This window comes from Camelus dromedarius, chromosome 25 (assembly GCF_036321535.1).
Source record: "Camelus dromedarius isolate mCamDro1 chromosome 25, mCamDro1.pat, whole genome shotgun sequence".
Lineage (NCBI taxonomy): Eukaryota > Metazoa > Chordata > Mammalia > Artiodactyla > Camelidae > Camelus > Camelus dromedarius.
In genome coordinates, this window is record NC_087460.1 from 9,750,185 (window position 1) to 9,769,814 (window position 19,630).

At 40.7% G+C, this 19,630-nt stretch overlaps 1 protein-coding gene across 5 annotated transcripts in view; it reads right to left on the minus strand.

Moving 5' to 3' along the window:
- The window catches only part of EPS8 (EGFR pathway substrate 8, signaling adaptor), a 147,233-nt gene continuing 127,603 nt past the window's right edge, over positions 1 to 19,630 (minus strand). For all 5 annotated transcript variants that reach the window (XM_031444048.2, XM_031444047.2, XM_010988862.3 and 2 more), the window contains 6 exons: positions 18,938 to 19,037; positions 17,983 to 18,126; positions 9,134 to 9,356; positions 3,427 to 3,607; positions 2,338 to 2,467; positions 1 to 595 (listed from right to left, as the gene is read on the minus strand). In XM_031444048.2, the coding sequence (XP_031299908.2) occupies positions 482 to 595; positions 2,338 to 2,467; positions 3,427 to 3,607; positions 9,134 to 9,356; positions 17,983 to 18,126; positions 18,938 to 19,037 (892 nt within the window). In that variant the 3' untranslated portion in view covers positions 1 to 481. The remainder of the gene's footprint in view (positions 596 to 2,337; positions 2,468 to 3,426; positions 3,608 to 9,133; positions 9,357 to 17,982; positions 18,127 to 18,937; positions 19,038 to 19,630) is intronic.

A 19,630-nucleotide genomic window follows, 5' to 3' on the forward strand; every position in this document is an offset into this window, starting at 1 on the left:
TTAAAAAAAAAAAAAAAAGAGAGAGAGAGGGACTTAAGTAAGCAGAGGCTAGCCTCAAGTTAGCTGCACCCTGAATGACACACACCGTAGTCACAGGCAAAAGTGAAATTGTCTACATTTCGAATCACGGGCAATATCTCTGGCTTTGTTGCAATAAATAAATTTCACCACTGTCAAAAAAAAAAAGTCTGCTTAAGCATTGAGATGGGGATGAAGTAATTAATTCAGTAAAGGAAACCTCACGTTGGTAAAGTGTAGGCAAAACAGGTCCCCAGGTCAAAAAGTGCTATTTAAATTTTTTTTTTAGTTTTAATAAAAATAATGGGCCTGGAAGCAAGCACTCTGCTTACTTATGTTTGCATTGCTTCTTTATGGCGATCAATCACGCAGACCAAGAAATAAGAATCTGACATTCCCTTCATGGCTTCTTAAAACAAAGCACGCTGGAATAATGCCAAGAATAATGGCGTTTAAAGACGAATTAGTGACTGCTTCCCTCATCGAAAGACTCCACTCCTGAATCGCTCGCAGCAGCACTGATTTTTTCCTGTCGTCTCCGCATGATTTCTTGCAACTCAGAGCTGCCGCTGTTATCCTAAAACACAAACGAGGTTCAGACAAGGTGGTCACTGGTTTGTGAGGTTGCAAATCATGTAATGAAATGGCCAGGGCTGACAGTCCTGGGTGTTTCTCTTCTAAGGTCCCTTGGGGAAAACAGAAGGCTGCCCTTCACGTAAGTGATGATTCTGGACTTCACTAACACCACATGAATCATTTGTCATTTACAATGTCTTAAGGCAATTCATTCACCAGGCCTTTCGCTTGAGCATGTTAAAGATAAATCAATAACACACGTGGAATGCTCTCCGCTCTCTGGGAGAAAGAAAAGACTGTATAATAAGATGCTAAGTTATCAGAGGATGCTCTTTAGGTCAAGCAAGATACGCATCTGCCTCTAGAGGATTCTAACTCAGGCCCGGAGGCTGGGCTCAGAAGACACCAAGTTTCCTCATACCACGGGGTTCTGACCCTCCGATGTCACGTTGGCTTTTCTCCTTTCCAAGCCTCCTGCCTACAACCCTCTTCACCCTCCTTGCTCCTCTCTCATCTCTGAAAGTCTCTGACAACCAGGTGAGTCACCTAAAAGGTGAACTGGGCGAGAGAGAAGAATGTGGTGGGAAGGTGGCAGGGAGGACAGAGAGCCTCAGGTCGGCGGTCCCTGCCTCAGCTCACATCCAGAGCAAGAGACCAGGAGGAAGCGGGCACGGGGCGCAGGTGACAGTGACAGGGAGTCTGGACTGAAGGCATGCAGACGTGTTAGGGATGTGGAGCTTTCTACCATGACCCTGATGGAGTAATTTACACGTTCGCAATACAATTAGAATGCGTAATGGTAACAAAAGTGCCTCAGAAAGGATCTAATCCTGATTCACATTCAATACACAGAAAGCCGAATACAGAACCAACCAAGGCCCAGTGTCGTATGAAAAATTTCCAAGGAAAATATAATTTCTCCTGCCTGAGAATGGTCACGGGGCTGCATGCAGGAAGCTGCTCTACTGAGCTATTTAACTGTTGCATTTACACAATATACTTGCTAGAGATAATTATACATTGATTTCATGCCAAAGCCTATATGCTTTCATTGGAGACCAAGTTTAATTTTCATGAAAGCTATTAAGAGCTGTGAGATGTAACAGTTAGAACCGCCACCCTTACAGAGCCCATTTTAAGCAGAGTAGGATACTGGAACCTTAAGTATATCCAATCTAGAAAACATTTACTCTCCGGCTTTCAGAGAAACAGCTATAACTGAATATTACACGTCAGGGCTCCCTCTTTTCAGCGACCCCTTTCTAATATTTCCCCTCCGATTATTTATACGTATAACCAGGCCTGAGGTACACAGCCACGGTTTTAGGACTCTTATCACCTCTAACCTACTAGAATCCCCACACTAAACATTAAGGACACGCAAAAGAGTTCTGACTTCTTAAGTCACTTACCCACTCCAAGTGAATGAGTAACTAAAATTCCTACAGAAGAAGTTCATGCATATAAAATGAGAACATTAGGCTTTTCATTAAACGTCTGAAAGTATATGAAGCTCAAGCTTCATGTTACTTGAGCATTTTTAACAACTTAATCTCCCTGAAAATGGGCCCTGACGGTCTCCAGTGGCAAGTCACTAATACAGAGTCAAGTTTCATTCAGCTCTGTATGGAAGGCAAAGAAAGTGACCAGCGTGGACACACACATCGTCTCCAGAGCCTTCAAGTCGCAGACCACAAACCTGACTAACACAGGACAAGACCACCTCAGGCGGACAAGCCATACCTCTAATGCAGCCTTCTGTACAGTGATTTGGCTGAAGACTCTGGCCCCTTCCGGGCAGACTGTTCTCAGTTCATCCTTGTTGAGAGAGAAAAGTTGTGCACCATTTAATACTCCAAGACTATTGACAGTTCTGAAAAAATAAGGAAAAAAAAAAAAAAAGGAAAAGAAGGAAATAGAGCATTAAAAATACTGTCTGGGAAAAACAAAGGAGAAAAGTTTCTAGTCCTGATACAACCTCGCTTCTCTAGGTGTTCCATACACGGGAACCCAGAAAATGGCACTGCAGTGCTTAGGGCAATGACAAGGGACTGTCATGATGATGGCCCCGGGGCTACATAAGGTCATCGATGATGCAGTATCAAAAAAGAGTCAACTGGGTTTAGTATTCGTGTTGTGCAGTACCGATTCCTTGACATTTGGTGTTCGTAGAAGGAACTTTCTAGTAACCAGGCCATTAGCTGATCAAGTGTACCTCATTTTTCAGTCATGGTGGGTGACTGAGTTTATAATATGTCAAGTTCTCTTGAATATGTATTATTCAAATAGTTCAAATACGCATATTCAAATATGTGTACCAAATACACATAGCGTTTACAGAATTTTAGTTACAGATAAGTAGAAACTTCACCATGGGTTCACTAAAGGAAAGGTTCTATTAGATTATAATTTATAATAGGTAATGTTACCTATTTTCTTATTTGCCTGAAATCTATAATCTAATCGGCTGCAGCAGAAGGAAAGATTTGGTTCTGGGTCCCCCATGGTCTGGGGAGTCCAGCTAAGACCACGGTCCTACCCTGTGTGACCTTCTGAGGGAGAAAGACAGACACCGGCCTCAAAGCTGCCAACAGATTGCCTAAGGGGCCAACAGTGAACAGACACCGCCCTCTAGAAAATGGGGTGCTGCCAAATGATGGTTATGGTTATTTCTGCTTCTTCCAATTCTTTTTTAGCTATAAACAGCTATAGGCATTTCCTGAGCATGGAAACAGAGGCAGTTTGGGCTCTCACATTTTTTAAGAGTCATTTGTGACTTCTTGGTGATCAAATTGAAAACAGAACCGTAAAGGCTCCCCCGGGGAGACTTACACGGGGCTGAACCCCTTTGACTGCAGCCACGCCTTCACGTCCTCTGGTGTGGAGTCGTAAGTGATATTGACCACCGGCACGTTCTGCCGTGGCACGTGGAACTTCTTCTGGGCGGCGCTCCGGCCAATGGTCAGTCTGTGGATGAGTTCGTCCTGCACCTCCTCCATCTGAGATTTCCTTCCTAGACACCGATGCAGAGTAGGTTATTTCTGAAAGCTCCTAATATCTGTCACTCTCTCCAGAACCCCAATGCCAAGAGTCCTTTGACCCCAGTAGAACTTATAATCTGTTACTCCTGCCACCCGACCTTTCACCTTCACCAAGTATAAATTCCATGATCAATTATTAAAATGACTCCCTGTCTCTTCTTCTCTCTCTTTATTGTATTCATCTGGCAAAACCCCAACCCTTGTTAAATCTAACTTTCTGCTTATTCTTTGTGTGCACCTGCACACCGAGTATAACACAACAATGCTGAGCGATCTCATGTTAAATTCATGATTATAAACCTCCCCTGGGCTGTTAATACTCCCTGACAATCATACTACATTTCCTCAGGCCAGTGGTTTTCAAATGGGGGAAATTTTGACCCCAAGGGACATCAGGCAATGACTAGAGACACATTTGGATGTCACAAATAGGAGAAGAGGGGGGGAAGGAAGCTACCATCGTGTAGTGGGTAGGGGCCTGGGATGCAAAAGCATTCTGCAGTGCACACGGGTCAGTCTCCTACAACAGAGAATTACCCAGCTCCAAACATCAACAGGGCTCAGTCTGAGAAGTCCTGCCCCAGACCATGTAATTTGAGCACTGTTAGACAAGTGCTTCCTGTCTTCTTCCTCTGCAGACCTCTAACAAACACCCAGTCCTCCATGCCCACCCTGAGCTGTGACCTCACTTTCATAATTTCTGTAAAATAGAGAGGTTAGACGAGAACCTCCCTCAGTTCCCTAGGAGTCCCCCTGCACCCGCTGCTGGCCTGCCTTCCCACTACGTTATAGATGAGCTGTCTCCACACTCCCAACGCCAACCCCTCGCCACGGGCACTGGACCCCATGTCTTCTGTCTATTTAAATACTTTGACAGTAATCTCCCCCCTCCTTCTCCCTTGTTGTCTGTTCTCCTCTTTCACTGAACCATTTCAGCAGCATACAAACATGCTATTATTTTGTTGTTATTTTTCTCACCTTTAAATAAGCCCTGTCTTAACCCCTCACCCCCTCCCAGCGACTGCCCATTTCTCTACTCCCCTTTTAGCAAAACGCCATGAAAAGCTGTCTCTACTAGCAGATCCCAATTCCTGTTCTCCAGTTGTCCCCTAAATTCATTGCAGATTTGGCCCTACCCCTCCGCTCCATTTGCTCAACTCTAGTGGTCTGCACCCAGTCATTTCCTCATTTAATCTATCGGCAACATCTGAAGAAGCTGTCCCTCCTTGAAACACTTTCTCCTTGTGGTCTTCTGGACACTATGCCATCCTGACTTTCCTCCTGTCTCACTGGCCTCTCCTCTGTCCCCTTTTCTCAGAATCTTCTCGTCTGCCCAGCTCCCCAGGGCACCGTCCTTGGACCTCTTCCCTGTCTGCCTTCACCCCGTCAACGATCAGTGTGTGCTGGTCTCACGGCTTTAAATGCCATTTAAAAACTGCTGGCTATGCAAATCACTTCTCCAGTGCAGCCTGGTCCTCAGAACGCTAGATCCAGATGTGCCAGCTGTCTACCTGATCTATTCCTTTGGATGTCTGTTAGGTATCTCAGATACACCACGTCCAAATCTGAACTGCTTATGTTCTTCCTGAAGACTGGCTTTTATGCTAGAGTTCTCAACTTAGCCAGTAACTCTATTTTCCTAGTTCCTCCAGCAAAACACCATGGAGCCATGCCTGATTCCCCCTTACCCTCGATGACATCCAATTCATCAGCGAATCCTATTGGTCCCACCATTAAAATGTACCACAGATCCAATCTTTTCACTCCATTTTTTCCGTTATCGGCTTCGTCTGAGCCACCAGCCTGTTCACGGGTCTCTCTGTGTCTACTGTGCACACCCCCACCCGCTGCGCTTCATTCTTTTCTCAATACAGCAGCTAGCGGGACCCTTCTAGAATGTGAGTCAGACACACACACACACACACACACACACACACACACACAATTTGTATATCACCTGCAAGGATTAAGTACGAAGAACTGATACAGTAATACAATTAAAATACAATTAACGAACTTGGGAAGTGACAGTGACTTGGTCACTAAGGGAGCTTTTGTGACCATTTTTCTGATTTTTTTCCCCCAAGGAGAGCATTTTAGAAAGTGTTTGGGGCCCCTGAGAAATAAGTGAAAGTGTGAAATAATCAGTGTTATTTCAGTCTAATTTTTTTTATGCCTCAAGTATTCAGGAAACCTTTTGAAGAGGAAAGAAGTGGAAAGAGAAGGGAGGGAGGGCGGGAGAGAGGACACGGAGGTAGAGAGGGTGAGAGGGAACATTGCTGATTGTTACATTTACATGATACACAGTACACCTTTCATTGGTTAACTCTTAAATCACTATGATTTAGCCATACTTCCCTATAGCGTAGGAGTACATCTCAAAGAATAAAAAAGAAAAAGTATCAGTACCCTAAAAAATTAATTTTCTTATCTGCTGACTTAGCTACTGCAGGGTCCTCTCTAATGCACAGCATAATAATCTCCTTCCAGGGAACATAAAAATCTCTTCTAATGTGTTCCTGGCTTTGGTTTCCACGTGCAGCGTTCCAGCACAGAGCAAACCAGACTAACTTCACACTTGTCTTTCTAAAACAACCCTCCTGATGCCAAAAGATTAAACTCAAAATAAAAGGACTAACATTTCAAAGGAAATGGAAGAAATGCAGAACTACTAAAGCACTGGCGTCTTCAAAAGTGGTAAGAGGGGAAGCTTTGTGAATCCTGCTCCAAGTCAGTCTGAATAGCTGACAGGACACAGGGCTGCCAGCAGCTGGTCTGCGGTCACACTTCAGAGAAGGAGCAGGGCTCTTGTCCTTGTTACACTTTAAACACAGGCCTGTTAACTTTCCTTCCTTGTTCGTAGCTATTGGGTAACATTTTTATGGGTAAGAATTCAATTTACAGCTCCTTCCATTTTATTCTTATCTGAAGTCTAGGGTATAAGCAGAGAATGTAGGGAAAGTGAAGGGCATATTCTGAAAGAAACCGGGCTGCTGATAAAATAAATGTGCCTGGTTCTAAAAGAACTATTGAGAAACCCAAACATTCACTTAGAGGAGACATTCTCCAAAGAGGTACTCAAGAAAAACCTATCAAGACAGTATCTGTGTCATAAAAAAAGAACTACCTTTATTTAATGCCAAACTATACTTTTGAGCGATCTTGAAAAGAAACGTTGTGTGAGTAAATGCAAACTTTTTGTTCTTTTAAGGAAACAATTCATGTGTTAATTTTGGGAGAGATGTTTATGTATTACATTCCAGTGTCACCCTTTCACTTATGAAAAACAGACTTGAAAATGATGAATCACAATTATCCGGAGAGTTCTCTGTCTTTAAAGTGTTCCAACCCTGCCTCTTTCCCATTAGGCTATTCTTAGTTTCTTAGTCTCGGACAAAGAACAAAGTGTCCCAGCCCACGGCCTGTTGCAAAATTAAGGCTAGATGCCTATGCACTCCGACCCGAGGCCTGGAAAAAGAGTGCCCTGGTGTCAAAGAGGACTGTGCTGAAGTATCCAAGGCGGGGGATGTTATAAACTTGTGGTAAAAAGGAGGAAAGAACAGTCGTTTCTGAGAGGAAAAGTTTCCTGAGGGAAATCAATAAAAACATTTATAGAGCTTTTTCTCATCTCAAAACTATGCCTTTAGTGTCTGGAAAAAAAAAAAGAAAAAAAAAAGCAGCTTTTAAAAAAATACACAAAAATATTTAAAAATTTAGTAGCAAGTTATATTTATACACACACGCACACACACACACAGGCATAGTTGTTTTTGCTGCACAAAAAGAGTTAATCATTTTTCCAAAGCTTCGTTTCTCCATTAGTTCTTTGGTAAGGTCAGGAAATGGGTAAGTCGGTGATTTAAACTGGCTATACCCTCAGTTGAGAAAGTAACGTATAAAAGCAGGTTTATGCCTAGTGCATTTAACTCGATTTTCTAGAACAATTAAATACTAAGAGTTTCTGAGTCTTCTTTTTGAACAATTTTTAATGTATCAAGAATGACCAAAACTCAATAGGTGGGGCTATGATTTACTGAGATGAGAAAAACAGTACGGTAAAAAAATGGGAGTGCAAGATTCAATGATTCGATTTTGAACTTGAATTTCCAGCATACAATCTCAGCTATAAAGGTACTAGTTCATTGCATGTATCTGGATGTCAGAGATGAGATTTACTATGAAGACAAATTTGGGAGATATGCCTTTTCCAACAGCATAGACGGTATTGAAAGAAATTAAAATATGATCACTTACAGTAAAAGTATGTTTGCATGAGAAAAGAACCCAGCACTGAGCCCTGGGAGAGGCCACTGGACAGTATGAAAGATACCCTTAACACACACACACACACACTTTATATACTCTTATCATATTGAGAAAATATCTTTCTGGCTCTAGTTTTCCAAGAATTTTTATATATCAAGCCTAGATAAAGCAAAGTAATTTTATAATACTTTAAAAACCATGATTTGAAGATTAAGCAGATAAGACAGATACGATAAGGAAAAACAAAATAAAAATTATCTCAGAATTACCTTCAACATTCAAATTCTCTACACTGCTGTTCCCCAGTACTAACAAGGGTAATCCAAAGCTGGCCGTAGTGTCTTTTCTTTTAGTTTCCTTAAATCTGGTTTTCATAGTAACCACTCTTATGAAAAATAAAATTTAAACTTATGAACATATGAAGTTAAAGTGTAAATCACATAAAATCTGAATCTGGAGGGCAAACTTGAAACTGCTATTGGCAGGTTGATTATCCTAAGCTAGTGTGATTGTATGTATATATATGTAACTATTTACTACCTGCTTATAATGTGTCATATTAGTTAAAATCAATCAGTACCACTGACATTTTGAGCCAGATAACCCTGCTGTGCAGGGGGAGGGAGGAGCCGTCCCGGTCATCTTAGGATGTTGTGAATTACATCCCTAACGTCTACCTATTTCAGATGCCAGTAGCATCCATCCAACTGTGATCAAAGTATGTCTCCAGACAAATACCAGCTGTCCCCAGGGGAAGGGGTAAAATCACCCTTGGCTGAGAACAACTGATCTAAGTCATTTACCTGCATTATTTCATTAAATCCTCACAATTATCCTATGAAGTTGCTATCATTATTCCCCACTTTACAGATATTAAAGTATAGAGAGGATTATTAAATTGTGGAAGGTCTCACCGCCAGCAGGTGATGTTTTACTGCACAAACTCAAGTGTGTCTGGCTCCAGAGTTTGCATTCAACCACCACAATGTATTGGAAGACGTGTAGAAATGCACATATTAGAGAGCAGAGAGAACTCCCAGTTTCTCAGAATTACTTGGAGGATGAGAAACTAGGTCAAAGTCTTTGCCATCTATGAAGCACCGTGCAAAGGACTATTATTTATACTCAATGATATTTACTACCAGCAGAACCAACAATGAACAAGTTTTACTTAGCAGTGCTTTAATTTCCCAGAAGAAACTGTCTATTTTTTGCCTCCCTGGGAAACTTACGGTCCACAGGAATTTGTTTTTGTCTCTGGCTGTCTCGCACGATACTGCCACCACTGTCACTGGAGCTGCTGTTCTGACGGATGACGTTTGCCGGGACCTTTGACACAGGAACGGGTGCTGGAGCAGAGGGTGGAAGGGGGACCGGGACGGGGGCTGGTGTTGGAGGAGGTGACGGAGCAGAGGGGATGTCAGTTGGTCTTGGACCATATTCCATCCTTTGTTTCTATAAAAAGACAAATAATTAATTTGAAGTTGTAAAAATGTAAACCTAGGCTAGGAAAACAAATTATATTTTGATGGGACATTGTTGGCTATTTATGTGTAAAACTCACTTGCAAATCCATGGCAAGTGTGCATATTTATACACATACACTAACCCCCATGTACCCACATCTGTACCCACATATGTATATGTGTCATATACAAAAAATACACAACCCCCCCATCCTACATGATATAATAGTTATTAAAAATCATACTTTAAATGCTCTACATATATGTTCAAAATCCAAATGTAAATTAAGGAGTCAAAAGGATACACCAAAAGCAAATAGCAGTATTAATAACAGTAATAAATGTCAAAAAAACTAAATTTGAACCTGGAATCACACAAGATCAGGCTAAGTCAAAGGATTTCTGATTATTTTATAATTTCCATTAATAACAACTTCTAATTGCCTTGGAAGTCTAAATATCAATAACACATAGCATTACTCACTCCTTATTGTAAATGTATGTTATATTCAAGAGTGTTTATACTGTTTTCAAGTAATTTGTTAAGAAGAGGCACAATATTTCAGTAGATAAAAGAACTGTGCTTTAAAATAAAGTAACTTTAAAACACTGTTTATTTTTCCAAGTAATAACCCTTTCTGCCATCATCTTAATATTAATTTACTAAGTTTAGACACTTGCCTTATTAAAACGGGATTGTGGTGAGGGTAATGGGATGGTCGTTAATTAAATGTTGATGACTACATCTCAGAGCATGTACTTAGAAAATTCCATGTGGAGATTTGTACTCAAAAAAAGGTGGATGTGATAGAATATATAAAAACTTTCAGCAATTTTAAAATCATGGCTATTATAAAACAGTATTTGTGGATATTCCCCATTAAACGGCATACAATAGTTAAAACTTTCAACAAAATAATTTTAATAGATAACAATCGGAGTAAGTTCCAAATTCTCAAAAGGCATTTTTTAAGGACAGAATCAAAGACACAGAGCACTGACTTATAATTTAGGTACAGTTTAGATACTGTCCTGTCACAATTTTAATTATTCTAAAATTCAGGGTTAACAGATGAAACACAAAAAGCAGGCCTTTTGGTAATCTGGTCCTTTGGTGAGAACAGGATTTACTTTTAATTTTTAAGTTGGCCCAAATATAAGGTAATATTGATTTTAAAAGAGGCCCCCCCCCCAATTTCCACAGAGATCAAAAACATAAAACACCACACACATCACTTTTTAAATTATGATTTAAAAAAAACAACACACAACCGTCACAGGCACCCTCAGAGCAAATGAGTAACACCTGTGGAAACCAGCGTGGGGCGCAGCCCTGGCTCTCTGCTGTCTCTTTAAAAGCTACCTCTCACCAGCCAACGGGGTGGAGAAGGTGGGCAGGGCATGAAACGAGGATGGGAGAAGAGGAGAAAGAAGCCTTTATAATGCTCCTGTTTCTTGGAGGGGGATGGAAGGGAGGTGGAGAGAGGCCAGGAGGAAGGGGAGAAGTGGGGGTGAAATGTATAGAGGAAACCACGGAGTTGGATGGGAGAGAAACAGACACTGCTGATTCTCTCAGCACTCAAGGCCTAGGAACGCTTCTAATATATTCAGTAATGGAGTTCATTATCACATTATTATTATTATTATTATTATTACCATCATCATCATCCACAAAACAATGTTCCTATATTTGGGCCAATAAAATATTTCAAGCAATCAAAATACAGCAAACATCACCACAATGTGATACTTAGCACACACCAAAGTCATCTGCTTAATGTATACGCAAGATTCCCTCGACAAAGATGTCTTCCGTACGTAATTTCACGAAGGGTTAGTGTATTCTCGCATTCGGATTTCAAACGTGTCAGTTTAAATGATTGCTTTTAAAGCTTCAACAAACAAGTGCTGTCAGCTCTGCATTCCATGATACAATTCATGTTTTTTGCTTTCAGAAAAACAAGAACAGCTCGTGTTTTGCTATCGGTCAAAAAATACTGTGGAAAACTGAATACCTGTGTTACTGTCACAATCAAGCCTGCAGACAGGCTCACCAAGCCTTCTGTGCCTCATTTCAGTCATCTGTCCTTGCCATATAATGCAACTTTATCAGTTTAACCTATCAGAATAGACTTATAATGTGTGTATGTATATATATATATAATATAAAGAGAAACCTTATGAACATTTTTCATGAATTATGTCATGAATTTTATTTACTTGCATATTTTCCCCTGTTCTTGATCCTCCTTCCTGCCTCATGCTTCCAACCCCTGGAATGAAAAGGCGGGATGTACCTTCCTCAAATCATTACGACCTGTTCTGACACGGAAACCAAGGTAGCTTTTCTGTGGAAACTAATGAGTCATCCTCTGAGTGAAGGAAACAGAATCAGTGTTGACTCTTGGAGTCACTTTTCTCTGTCCCTCCCCGTCTCCTCCACTCCCTTTTACTCACCACCCAAGCACTGCTCTTCCCTTCAGCAACCACTGCCTCCTGGTTATTTCTGGTTGGAGGCAGGGAGCCGGCGACGCCTCGAACTTTGGGAAGTCTTGGAGAGCAGAACTCTACCCTGAACTTTTCATCTCCTGAACCAAGGGTGCTGAATTGCCAAATCCAAAAATAAATCTTGACCAACTGTTCCCAGTCTGCCTGGGACTCTCCCAGTTTCAGCCCATGTTCCTACAAACCTCTCAGTCGTGAACAAACTGGGACGACTGGTCACCTTGGTGTGGCCCTACTTTCGTACCATCACTGTCACTTCCTAACTCTTGCCTTTTATCACCCACAAATATATTTAAAGTTTTGCGTAAAACAAAATCTGTTTTTTTCTCTTTCCCTGAAAGAAGTCAGAATCACTAGCCCCCATGGAAAATACATTTTTCTGTTGATAATTAAATCCAAATGAGTCATGTTGCTTTAGCTAGTAAAGCTGATAGAAACTCTCCAGGATTAAGGATGGTGATCTAGAGATAAACCCCTGGTTCACGCAGGTACTGCTTCAGAGGGGAAATTATGCAAGCAAGCAACACAAAGCCGTAACAACGAACTGTTCTTAAAAATGTAACCTACACATTTTTTTTTTCCTCTAAATTTAGTCTCTTTGGAATTCTGCAGTGAAAACTAGGCACAGCTGGAACATTTGGAGGGTGTTAAGTCCAGAGACTGAATCCAAAAAAAGTCCATTAAAAAGAAAGTGCCTTGAGGGAACAAATGTGGGTTACCTCTGACAGCTCGCCAAGTAATTGCTATTAGGAAAATGCAGCAAATCACGTCAAATGAGAACATCGAACATAGGGGACGGAACGAAAAGAATACCAATTATACTTCACATCAAATATCAGAAAACATGAGCAAATTCATTTCTGACAGTAAAATTACCTGCCCACAAATCAAGCAAATCCACCAGGGAAGGCGCCTGTAAATATATAATTAATTTCCACCGCTATCTAGTCAAGGGAAACTAGCTGTATAGACTCTCACTGCAGTATAAACTGGGTCGAGTATTTCAGTAACTATTTGTGTGCCAGGGTATTGTTTTAAAAATATTAAGATAAAGGTTCATCCTATTTTTACAGCTTATAAGGAATACAAGTACATTAAATGTCAGGCTAATTCTCTTAATAATCTGATTTACAAAAGGAAATTAATATATATCAGTGTGTTTTAGTGAGCTTTAGTTGAACTTGTAAGCAGGTAAACAGAAAATTCTACAATTCTGTACATATGCATATCGGGCAGTTTTATATATATATATATATGAAAGGAGGGTGGTATTATTCAAATTATTGTAAAAAATATTTGGAAAAATGTCAACACATGAAGCAGAATAAAAAAGTAACCACCCCTGTCTAGAAACCATGCCTCTAATTAATAGACGGATAGAGTGTTCTGAGATAAACTTTAAAAATTTGTTTAACAATTCAATCGTATCAGGAAGTTGGTCTGCTGGAATGAGTATACAAACATCTTTAGTAACACGGTCACTCTCTGCCCAGCAGTACCTGAATATCTGGATTAAGCTTGAAAAACAGAGCATTCATAACAGGAGCTGAAATTAGTAGGGCTAGCGGTTTAGTATTCCCCTGCAGGAAACATGGCCACAGTTAATTCAGGGCTACTTAAACACGTATAATAAAAAGTAACAAAATTTTATGTCTAGACTGGACTGTGGAGATCGTGAAACTCCCTGGCCCCTTCCATCTCACAGCTCAGCAACCGGAGCTCAGAAAAATAAGGTGCTTTCTTTAAAGTCATACAGCTAGTCAGTGCCAGAGCCAGGACTAGAACCCTCACCTCCCAGTACCTAGACTGGGGCTATTTCCACAGTATAACATCTCTTGCTAGGAGATAGAGCAGACGGGAGACTTCCTGTTGCATTTACAGGACCACAGTGACCAGACATTCCAAATTATTTGCATCTTGGTAGAGTAAGAATATCTGCAATAATGATGAGCACAGAGACTCGGTAATTAATAATAAATAAAAGAGTTCTTTAGCCAAGCCTCTTAGGATATTGGAAATAACAGAATGGCAGAGGCTGGTTTTGACTCTTGGCATAGAGCATGAAAGTGATTCTGGTAGATGAACAGTCAAAGTGCTGGAGGTCAGGAGTTGAGTCAAAAGAAGTATCAGGAAATGTGATGTGGCCAGTGGCTTCCAGGTGGGGGGAAGGCACCCGGGATGCCCATTCGCTGTCCAGCTCAAGGACCGCAAAGCCCTGGAATGCTCTACAACAGAACTTTCATCAAAAGGCATGTATGTCATTTATCGTCATTTCTCCATAATCTCTCATAAACATTCACTTCCTTGTCCCTGTGGTCTCGTCCAATCTTCTTTTTAATGTTCCACATCTTTCCTAAATTCTTTATTACCTCCCTGTCCTTTATTTTTAGAACTTTGCTGAAGCCATGGTGGGGAAACACATTCGGTGGGACTGGCTGTCTTTACAGAGCTGTTAAAAATCACTCCAAATGTGAGGTTATTAAATAGCTTGGATTCACAGGGACATTGGGTGGCAATTCAACACCTAGCCGTGACTGGTGCCAGGTATGTGCGTCCCTGGCGTCCGAAGAGAATCTCTAACCAAAAATGTGTGAGCCACAGGCAAGGCAGCCCTTGCCCTCACCTAGGGACTGCTCTTATCCATACTTACTTCTTCACAGGAAAGGTAAGTACGTGAAAATAACAGTCCTACTTCCATGCATTTTTAAAACCTCTGGTGACCTGTAGATGCCACATGGAAATAATTTACATCTAATTCCCTTATTCCCACCATTCAAAAAAATGTCTGCTTTCTAAGTGAATTACATAAGTTGGATTACTTTCCCGAATGAGTTAAAAAGTGAAAGAATGAATGAAATCCAAGGGATGGATGCATAAAGCAAAAATCCAGTTCCAAGGATGGTGACTGATCAGATCAACACAGCACAATGCACGGTAAACCTACTCGGGGAAGGTGTCACTTTAAGCACTCATACAGTGAAAAACTATATCCTTACCCTCAACGAGACGTAAGGGTAAGCACTGTTCCTCGGGACATATCAGAGCATGGGTTCTGATTCCAGAGTCCTGGGTCCCCACCCTGGCTTCATGAGGCTGTGCAACCGTGGGCAAGTCAGCTCTCTGTGCCTAAATTTCCACATATGTAAACTGTGCCTATTTCACAGGGCTGTCGTGGGAATTCAGTGGACCAGTATTTGTGGAGTCCTTGAACAACCCGGCACTCAGCCGGAGTGTCTTTCTGCAGGGCAGTACAAGGGTTCTAAGATGTTTTTGTAAGAAGTGTCTTTAAACTTCTGTAAAATTTTGGTATCATTGGATGGATGAGACAGGGGGAAAGCGTGGGCCATTTCTGAAGAAGGAGGGGGGTTCCTGCTCCTGATGCACAAGCTCAGAGGGGAGGGGCAAAGCCGGGGTGGCACGGAGGTTTGATTCTGGGTGGCGGGTTTAATAGAGGATCTGCTCAGTGCTCGGATTTCTGTCTTTCTTTTCATCGAACGCAAGATGCTGGCACTCAATACATTTGTGGAGGAAGGAATGAGAAGAGGGGTAGGACACAGGATTGCTTTTGGTGTGTTTGTAATCCAGCACAGTTCTGCGTGTCTAGGGTGTCAGGACCATAGCAACCTATGGAAATGTAGTGGCATTTTATTGCCATTCTGATATAAGCTGCAGGGCTTTTCTTTGGATATTTTAGATAAAAGTGTCTGGTAACATGGCTGCAGAGATACAAAATAACTGGTATGTATCTCTGAGGTTGTTTTTCTTTTCCATCTCACTCTCTCTAGTCATTTTTCTCTGTTGTGTTATAAATGCTTTGAGAATAGCAATCCTTTCAGAGTTATATTTATGCCAGATAGCAGATTGTCAAGCTTGCTTATTAAAACTTTACAAGGTTTTGGTGGTTTTGTTGGGCTCAGCCCAAATTTTTCAGGAGGTGTTGAAAACTAGATGGCTTTTAATTCCTTTTAAAAGTAGGACTTTCAACCTAAACACACACACACACACACACACACACACACACACACACACACACAGAGCTTCTATACGCATTTCTATGTACATCACTGCATTCAGAGCTGCATCCAAAAAATTTCAGACAGTCAGATAGTGTTGAAAAGTTTAAAAGGAAACAGCCCAAACAGGCAATCCCCACAAGTTTCTATTTACACAAAGCAGCAAAACAAACTCCTGAAACTTGGGAACACTTAAAAAATTTCTTGGTTTTGCCAAAGTTGACAAAAATATAAACCAAGGCTCTGTTCAAGAAAGGAGAAGTAGGTTTTATGTTCTCAAAAAGTACTCTAAATATGATATATATTAATAGTTTGGGTTCCGTTTTAGACAGAAGCAACCTTTGAACAGAAAAGTCAACTTATGGCCCAAGCCAAGAATCCAAACTGAGGAAAAAGACAAGACTGAACAGTAAACAGGAAAAGGTAAAAGAGGTCAAACTCCTGAGGAAATCTCAGGTGGCGGGAAATACTTAGGATGTACATTAGTATTTGCAAGTTTTAGGTATCTTATTTTATCGGAGTTTGCCCATTCCTATAATAAAAACAAACTTGGCTAAGTGTTTGTAACACTTTATATATGAACTCTGGGCTTCTGCTCACACACGGCCACTGGTGAGGTCCTTTGTGAACATCTTTCTTATTGCTTATCATGAGTTAAACATTAAAAACAGCCCACAGAGCTCAAAGGGGACATATTCTACCACTGTTTCATGCATAGTTTCAAGCCAACATTCTTTAATGCTCCCTAAGGCATTCAGTCAAAACTTCTCTAGAAAAGAACACAAAGGCCTGGCATTTATAAACCAGACAGAAGCCTGTATTACGTCAGGTAAGCACATCACAAGATAAGAAATGTAAGAACTTAGGAAAGAAAGAGGTGTTAAAATTAAGTTAGAAAATTCACTGCAAAAATCCATGGGAAATGGAGCAGACCGTACCTTGAATAACTCAAACTCCTTCTTTGGCATCAACAGCTAGTGACAAATGATGAACATAAAGTAAGTAGAGAATATCTATGCACATCAAGCCAGCCAAAACGCCAGCACAGCAAACAGTTCCCACTGCCATCACTGTAAGTTATCAAGATATATAAACTGTACAGCAATTCTTTATTTGAAATGTTTGCTTGATTCTTGGATTCTAATAAGGCCCAAAGTCCCTCAGTTAAGTGCAGGACTGCACTAGGCTCGAATGCCAGGGGGACAGAGGTACTTACATGAATGGTCATGACAGCACATGGCCACAATTCTAGGTTTGGACAGTTGGTATTTTACTGAGCTGAGGCATGAGATTTGACTCTGTCACTGCATGTTCTATGCAGCTTCAGCTTCTACCCATTTATGACATTATTATGGGGTCAGATGTGATCCTTGGCTCAAGCCTCTGAAAATGAAAAGAATTTTCCTGGGGGCATGAGAAAGTAGCCAACACAGGTTCAGAGGCGATGCATGGGCCCGTCCATCCATTCTGTCTCCACTGGCAGATCTGACTCTAGAGATCCTGTCACAGGTCAAAAAGCACACGGCGGCTGCCCTAGTCTCATGGGGTCACCACGCCTGAAGGAAGATAATGGCGCTGAAAACTGGATGGAAGTTCTGTCATGTTAAGGTAGTTTCTAAAAAGGGGTTAAGATTTGATAGTTGGAAAGTTGCAAGCAAACAGGTTACCAATCAAAGTCTATAAAAAGAATGGGGGCAAAGGCAGGTGCAGACAACTGCAGGCACTCCATCCTCTGTCTTGGTGTTGGCTTCCATCAGGACCCTTGGCTAGCAGGGCTCTGGGAAGAGTGAAGAGGCAGAAACACTCTTTCTCCAAATGGCAGAAATATTATGGGGTAGAAACAAAAACAGCATTCAGAGAAACAGTCACTGAGTGGTAAACATTTCGAGCAATTTCCTGAAGAAGTAAATCAGAAAACATATGTATAATTCTCCCCTATGTCTCTAGCCACTGCCCTCCAATTACCCTAGAAAAAAATTATACATAACCAATTAAGTCTCAAAATGACTAAGACATATAAGGTAGTTAAGTCTTGCTTAGGCGTGAAGAATTTGAAAAATCTGTAAAAGTTAGGTTCTGCTCAGAAATCACAATTACCTGGATGGTATGTGTGTAAGGTGGATCAGCACGCCCCAAGCCAGATTCTGGAGGTCTTACGATATCCAAAATGTTATTTGGCACAAATCCAGAGTCCCCACTTGCATTTCGAACTTTCCACCACTGCTTCCTGTCATCCAGGATCTGTCATCACACAAGAAAATAAAGACATCATTTCTGCACCAAAACCAATTTATGAAGGAAGTTCAATTTTCACTCTCAAACCAAGAAAACCTTTTCACTTCTAATATGCTGACTCAGCACCAACATACTGTGGGTTAAGTAATTCCGAGGAATTTCACTAAAAATTGCAATTACTAGTACAGAACAGGTACGGTACCTCTCTACCCGAGGTCCATGTTACCTGCCAAGAATGTTTAACTATTTGCATCATCTGAAGTACCTCAGATGAGTCACTTGGAAAAGCTTTGCTGTCTCCATCCTTAGAATGGAGAGGAAAAGTATGAAAAACACTTTTTTTTTTTTTACAAAAAATACTGTGACTGTGCCACACTATTAAATTTAATTAGATGAAGATGAAGCCTCAGTTATAATCTAAGGAAGAGACTTGAGAATCATGGTAGATCGTTCCGAAAACCACTAGCACACTCACAGCTGGGTACATGTGTGCGAGGGCTCCAGGACAGAGAGACGTTTTCTCTTATTGAAATATTACAGTCCACCTGCATCGGAGGATAAACAGCCTTGATTCCAGAATAAATAAAGACCAGAAGGAAAGGGCAAAGTAAGCCAAGAAACCCAACCCCACCCCCAAAACAAATAAACAAAAAACAGATGTAAGTATCTATAGTATGCTGTATCCTTGGTAAAGTAAAATAATACTGAAGAATAATTTCTCGACTTCAGCATTTCCTTGACGAAAGTTTAGATACATACCAGAGGGGGAATACAACAAATTCACTTTAGGAGAATAAACAAGGTAAAATTCTGTCACCTCTAAAATATCATCCTTTTGAACCGAGAGCTCGCTGCTGTTCCTTGCCACAAAGTCGTACTTGGATTTGGCATACTTCTTGGGTTGTAGATCATAATTTCTACAAAAAAGAAAGAAAAAAAGAGTTATCATTCTGCTAGCTTTTCCTAAAGGCTGAAAACAGAAGTAAAATGTTAAGGCAAGCCCATTCATACCAGAAAACCTTCGGACAAATTATTTAGATAGTAGTTTAGTTTTATTATATTTTATAGAATATGAGGACTAAATGGAACTTTGGAGATTTTACCATTAAAATGAACAACCTGTGGGCTAGGGCAGAAACAAATAATGCAAAATCACAAAGCTAGTTGGTGCTAAGCCAAATTTAGAATGCAAATCTATGAATTCTCTGTCCGTTTAATATGCATACTGGACACTGCCTTGTTAACTAGCATTTCTACCGTGAAACAACTAGGATAATGGTCAATGTTATCATTTTTTCATAAAATTAAAGGAGACAAGATAATTTCCAGGGTGGTAATTTAAAGTTTATGTCACTAATTCAAGCAATGTCTTCAATTCATTAGCCAAATGTATATGAAAAAATTATGACTGTCCATTTTAGGAAAGCTTTGTCCAGTCATCTAAATTACAAAGGATGGATTAACTACAAGACCAGTAACACTTTCTAATTAATTAGTTAACTAATTAATT